The sequence below is a fragment of the Salmo salar genome, chromosome 05, assembly GCF_965601325.2.
Source record: "Salmo salar chromosome 05, fSalSal1, whole genome shotgun sequence".
Lineage (NCBI taxonomy): Eukaryota > Metazoa > Chordata > Actinopteri > Salmoniformes > Salmonidae > Salmo > Salmo salar.
In genome coordinates this window covers 27,501,541-27,507,685 of record NC_138295.1, presented here as the reverse complement: position 1 = coordinate 27,507,685, position 6,145 = coordinate 27,501,541, and the positions used below count along the sequence as shown (strand labels likewise).

At 40.1% G+C, this 6,145-nt stretch overlaps 1 protein-coding gene across 1 annotated transcript; it reads right to left on the bottom strand.

Moving 5' to 3' along the window:
• Nucleotides 1-100: 100 nt before the first annotated feature.
• On the bottom strand, nt 101-5,358 carry LOC106604531 (peptidyl-prolyl cis-trans isomerase D). Its single transcript, XM_014199227.3, has 10 exons — nt 5,178-5,358; nt 4,521-4,661; nt 4,126-4,232; nt 3,802-3,990; nt 3,458-3,580; nt 1,682-1,788; nt 1,331-1,475; nt 1,001-1,087; nt 764-806; nt 101-522 (listed from the first exon to the last, which is right to left on the bottom strand). Exons 1-10 carry the CDS (start codon nt 5,260-5,262, stop codon nt 434-436), a joined length of 1,116 nt encoding a protein of 371 aa, XP_014054702.1. The 5' UTR covers nt 5,263-5,358; the 3' UTR covers nt 101-433.
• Nucleotides 5,359-6,145: the final 787 nt, after the last annotated feature.

The following is a 6,145-nucleotide window of genomic DNA, read 5'->3' as shown; positions in this document are numbered from 1 at the left end:
GGTGTCTTACTACATATTTCTCTCATTGAACGTACAGGTAGTATTTAATTGCATACAGGTGGAGTAGGGAAATTTCTAGAAATAGAGTCAACTAACCAACCACATTTTATCTTTATGGCTTATATTAAACATTCAGAAAAATAAATAAAGGGATATTACAGTAGTTATTCAGAGTAAACATGACAGAATGTGAAATACTCTTGACAAAATGCTGACAGGTTTACACTTCCTCAAAAATAAAAATGCTTACATTTTGTTACGTATCTATACTTCATTTTCAGCTACCCTTGTGCCACTCATTAAACAGCCAATATAATTAAACAGTCCTGGTTTTCAATGTGGACCTGTATTGTAGCTAGCTGCCTAAACAAAATAACTATTGGCAAGTGGACTTTAAGGATCGGTCTATATCAAATTATTGTCTGATATACCTTCATGCAAACATTTTGGAATAGATTTGCTTCTCTTTCTCCTTTTCCTCCTTCACTTTTATCTGGACTCTCTTCATCTCGTTTCCGATTGCTGTTAAAGGATGCAAAAAGTAAATTCACTTGGTCAGGCAAGGAAAACAACCGATCATGATGAAATGAAAAATCTAATGTTGCACATCTGTCAAAGGGGGTTTCTAAACAACTTTAATTGGATAAATATACTGCTCTCACTATTGACCATGTATTCTATAGTTAGCCTTTGGGATATTGAAAGGAACACGTGAAGACATGATCCCCTGGATTGATTGTCACAATAAAAAAGCAGTAAAAACCTTTATCCTCCGGTGCAATTTCTTGAGCTTTCTTCAGATCACTCTAATGGAACAAGTTGAAAATATTTCAGTGAGTCAACAGACACAAGTCAACTTCACTGATTTAAGAAAACGAGTTAGCCCAACTCTTGACGGCATCCTTTAGTGCAAATAAATAGTTCTGTGGCATGGGTTCCAGTCCAGAAAGAGCACATTTTAAAGTCAGAAATATGTCTGGTATGATAAGTTTGTCTTTACCATGGCTTTATTGTACTCCTTCAGTCCTTGCCAGGCCTGGGCCCTCCTAAACAGAGCCTTAGTGTTTTTCTGGTTCAACTCCAGTGCCTGCAAACAAACACACAAAATCAGACTAAATAGTAACTGCACTAAGTTTTACGTGTTTCTTTTAAATGTTTATCTACAAATATATGCATCCTAAGTTGCACTCAATCAGTTCCATAGAGACTTACAGTACTGGCCACGAATGGCCTTTGAATCTTTGCCATTAATAAACAATCGTACTGTAGCCTAGTGATGGTAGCATGATAGGGCTTGCTTGTAGGATTTTGGCTGGCCTTAAATACTTACCTCGTCACAACTATCCATGGCTTCCTGCCAGAGTTGCATCTTCAGTTTACAGGCAGCTGTGTTGAGAATGCAGCTCAACGCTGTGGGCTCCAGCTTCGCTTGGGCCTTCTCAATCTCCTGCTCGTCTCCGCCAAGTGCCAGATACCTGGCAAGAGACACATTTCACCATTTAGTCCACACTTTGCTAGCCTGGTCCCAGATCTGTTTGTGCCATTTGGCCAACTTCTATGGTCATCGCACATTCAAAAGCATGTCATGCTTTTGAACAAGCAGACAGACCTAGTTCACAAGCAGGCCTAGTACACAAACAAATCACAGCAAGAGAAGAGTGAGCCCGGGACCATGTTTCACCTGAGAGCTTTGGAGTACTTCTTGATTGCAGACTGCCAGTCTTGGTTCTTGAAGAAGTTGTTCCCAATATTCTTAATATCTTCAGCAGCAGACAGGACTTTGTCAACCTAACCAAAAAGACAAGTGAGACTTTAATGCCATTTTCACAATCACAGCAATTCATAGTTCATGATACACTTTTTAATTTGACAGACTAAATCAATACACATATGCTGATTGAGGTTGAATAAGGGTTAAGACAATATTTTTTGCTTATTAATACTTAGTAGAAAGAACTACTAATATTCTCTGAATATGTTAACCTGTTAGGGCTAGGGGGCAGCATTTGCACGTCTGGATAAAAAAAATGTACCCGATTTAATCTGGTTACTAATCCTACCCAGTAACTAGAATATGCATATACTTATTATATATGGATAGAAAACACTCTAAAGTTTCTAAAACTGTTTGAATGGTGTCTGTGAGTATAACAGAACTCATTTGGCAGGCAAAACCCTGAGACATTTTCTGACAGGAAGTGGATACCTGATGTGTTGTATTACCTTTAAACCTATCCCATTGAAAAACACAGGGGCTGAGGAATATTTTGGCACTTCCTATTGCTTCCACTAGATGTCACCAGCCTTTACAAAGTGTTTTGAGTCTTCTGGAGGGAGATCTGACCGAACAAGAGCCATGGAACGATGATGTCCCATTAGACACCTGGCGCGCGAGTTCATGTTGGGTACCCTCGTTCCAATACGTTATAAAAGAGTATGCATTCGTCCACCTTGAATATTATTCATGTTCTGGTTAAAAAAGGCCCTAATGATTTATGCTATACAACGTTTGACATGTTTGAACGAACGTAAATATATTTTTTCCCCTCGTTCATGACGAGAAGTCCGGCTGGCTTAGATCATGTGCTAACAAGACGGAGATTTTTGGACATAAATGATGAGCTTTTTTGAACAAAACTACATTCGTTATGGACCTGTGATACCTGGAAGTGACATCTGATGAAGAGAATCAAAGGTAATGGATTATTTACATAGTATTTTCGATTTTAGATCTCCCCAACATGACGTCTAGTCTGTATCGCAACGCGTATTTTTCTGGGCGCAGTGCTCAGATTATTGCAAAGTGTGATTTCCCAGTAAGGTTATTTTTAAATCTGGCAAGTTGATTGCGTTCAAGAGATGTAAATCTATAATTCTTTAAATGACAATATAATATTTTACCAATGTTTTCTAATTTTAATTATTTAATTTGTGACGCTGACTTGACTGCCGGTTATTGGAGGGAAACGATTTCCTCAACATCAATGCCATAGTAAAACGCTGTTTTTGGATATAAATATGAACTTGATAGAACTAAAAATGCATGCATTGTCTAACATAATGTCCTAGGAGTGTCATCTGATGGAGATTGTAAAAGGTTAGTGCATCATTTTAGCTGGTTTTATGGTTTTGGTGACCCTGTCTTTGACTTGACAAAACATTACACACAACTCTTGTAAATGTACTGTCCTAACATACTCTAAATTTATGCTTTCGCCGTAAAACCTTTTTGAAATCGTAAAACGTGGTTAGATTAAGGAGATGTTTATCTTTCAAAGGGTGTAAAATAGTTGTATGTTTGAAAAATTTGAATTTTGACATTTATTTGGATTCAAATTTGCCGCTCTTGAAATGCACCTGCTGTTGATGGAGTGCACCACGGGTGGCACGCTAGCGTCCCACCTAGCCCATAGAGGTTAAGAGAAGCATTCAGAGAAAAAAAGGTAGGCCTACTAACATCTTTTAAGTCGACGTCGGAGTCCTCTGGGTAGTCTGGATGGGTGTCCCCTGAGCCGTCATTCGGTGCTACTCCCCAGTCGTCGCCATCTTTATGCTCACCACACTCAGCAATTACACATGGCTATGTGGAAAGAAACATCAGAGCAGAACTGTTAATACATGATGAGCATTTCACAAGTGTCACGTACCTTACAGAAAAATACCAGGTAATCTACCTGCTGGCTACAAAACATACAGCTTGCTGCAGTTTTAATATGCCCCAAAACAACCTCTGATGACAATGTCATCACACACATTACACCAAGCTCCAACTTAATGTGGCAGTTGCTTTCACTGATTTACTTTGACAGGCGTGTCCTCGTTGGTCTCTATGGCCTCCAGTGTTTTCACCAGCCCCATCCCCTTCAAGACTTGTCCAAAGACCACATGTTTGCCGTCTAGATGAGCAGTAGGCACAGTGGTGATGAAAAACTGGGAGCCATTGGTGGCGGGTCCAGAATTGGCCATACTCAGCAAGCCCTCTTTGTCGTGCTGGAGAGGAGACCGACGCCCACATGTTAATTTAGAGAAGACTAAAAAAAACTTTAAGTATATGTTATAATTAGAGCCAGGTATTTATACTCGCCCCAGCTATATGTTATTCCATGCCGTTATGAAAATCCTTACCTTGTAATAGAAGTTCTCATCTTCAAACTTCTCCCCATAGATGCTCTCTCCTCCAGTGCCATTCTGGTTGGAGAAATCACCTCCCTGGATCATGAATTGCTTGATGACTAAAATTGATTGACAGCGTAAAATACATGTAAGAGGTCATTAACTTTCTTAAGTTTGTTGCTATAAAATTGATTTACTACTGAATTATTGATGTGATCTATAATAGCTATGCACCGGTAAAAGAGGTTTCAAGGTAGTAATTTAGAACAAAATGAGAGGGGAAATGTAGCTACATGGCTACTGCAGATAAAGCTTCAGTTACATAGCTATAAACCGCTTATGAATTTGAAACTGTGGGTGTTTGGGGCAGAGTTCCACACAGACAGTGGAAAGCCATATTTACTTACTCCTGTGGAAAGGACATCCTTTGAAATGGAGTGGTTTCCCTGTGGTTTTGCCAGTTCCCTTCTCACCAGTACAGAGTGCTCGAAAGTTTTCAGCAGTTTTGGGGACAACATCAGCAAACAGTTCGAACACGATTCGGCCAACTGGTGACAACAAACAAAATAAGTCACGACTGTGTGGATAGCTGGTCTTGATAAATGCAATTTTCTAAGTAGTTGTAGTAACTAACTCATACAAATTAGCCGTTTAGTCCTGAACTGGATAATCGGGTAGATACTGGTGTGTTGACTATTCATGCAAGACATGACAGCACGTGCTTCAAATGCAATGTACTGGTAAGTTTATAATTGCGAATGAACGGTAACAAAGTTGCTAGGCTAACTAACGTACATTCAGACAGTAAAATTAGGTAACAAGACAAGCATCTAAATGTTTAAAACAGCATGCAAATTGCTTTTTTTTTTTATTTAACATGGCTACATTGGTCGCTGCAGTTTGGCTGTGGCGTAACGTTAACAACTTAAGAACATGATAACTAGCTAGCTTGAATGAATGAATGTGCTTTTTCTATAAACTAATATTACCCGGTTCTGCTAGTTAGCCATTAGCCTATCGAGTCCAGTTGTTCGACTAAACGCATTTATTGAAACTATCCTAACCTCTTTCACCACCAATGTCTACATCAAGGAAGACACGGGGGTTTTCTTTGTTTGAAGGCTTGGTTACTGGTGTTGCGTTAGACATTTCTAAAATTACACAATTCTAAATGGTATCTACTTCCACGGTACTCCCGGTTGACTGCGAGCTTCAATCTCTGAGATTTTACTTCCTCTAAATTCGATGCCTTGATTCAAACGTTGCAAAACATGGACCACTGCCATCTACTGAGTTGGATGTGCAACTACAAGAACCTGTGTGAATTTTTAAGACGGGGAAACTGTACCCCAAAAAAATAACTATAGCTTTTCCAAAATGTTTATGTTTAACTAAAATATTTTCTATTTCCAGTGTTCTGTCCCCAATACTAAAGTAGTGAACCCTTTGCCTAGGTCCTAAACGACATCATAACCGCCATCGATAAGAGACATTACTGTGCAGCCGTATTCATCGACCTGGCCAAGGCTTTCGACTCTGTCAATCACCACATTCTTATTGGCAGACTCGACAGCCTTGGTTTCTCAATTGATTGCCTCGCCTGGTTTACCAACTACTTCTCTGATAGAGTTCAGTGTGTGAAATCGGAGGGCCTGTTGTCCGGACCTCTGGCAGTCTCTATGGGGGGGCCACAGGGTTCAACAAAGCATCCTTCACTCATGCTGCCAAACATACCCTCGTAAAACTGACCATCCTACCGATCCTCGACTTTGGCGATGTCATCTATAAAATAGCCTCCAACACTCTATTCAACAAATTGGATGCAGTCTATCACAGTGCCATCTGTTTTGGCACCAAAGCCCCATACACTACCCACCACTGTGACCTGTACACTCTCGTTGGTTGGCCCTCGCTTCATCCTCGTCGCCAAACACACTGGCTACAGGTCATCGATAAGTATTTTCTAGGTAAAGCCCCGCCATTAATCTCAGCTCACTGGTCACCATAGCAGCCCCCACTCGTAGCACGCGCT

Excerpts from the sequence above, each read along its gene's own strand:
- LOC106604531 (XM_014199227.3), bottom strand. The coding sequence starts at position 5,262 with ATGTCTAACGCAACACCAGTAACCAAGCCTTCAAACAAAGAAAACCCC. Across the intron at positions 4,233-4,520 it reads AGGATGTCCTTTCCACAGGA|TCATCAAGCAATTCATGATC; the intron begins GTAAGTAAATAT and ends AATCAATTTTAG. Across the intron at positions 1,476-1,681 it reads AAGTACTCCAAAGCTCTCAG|GTATCTGGCACTTGGCGGAG; the intron begins GTGAAACATGGT and ends GTCTCTTGCCAG.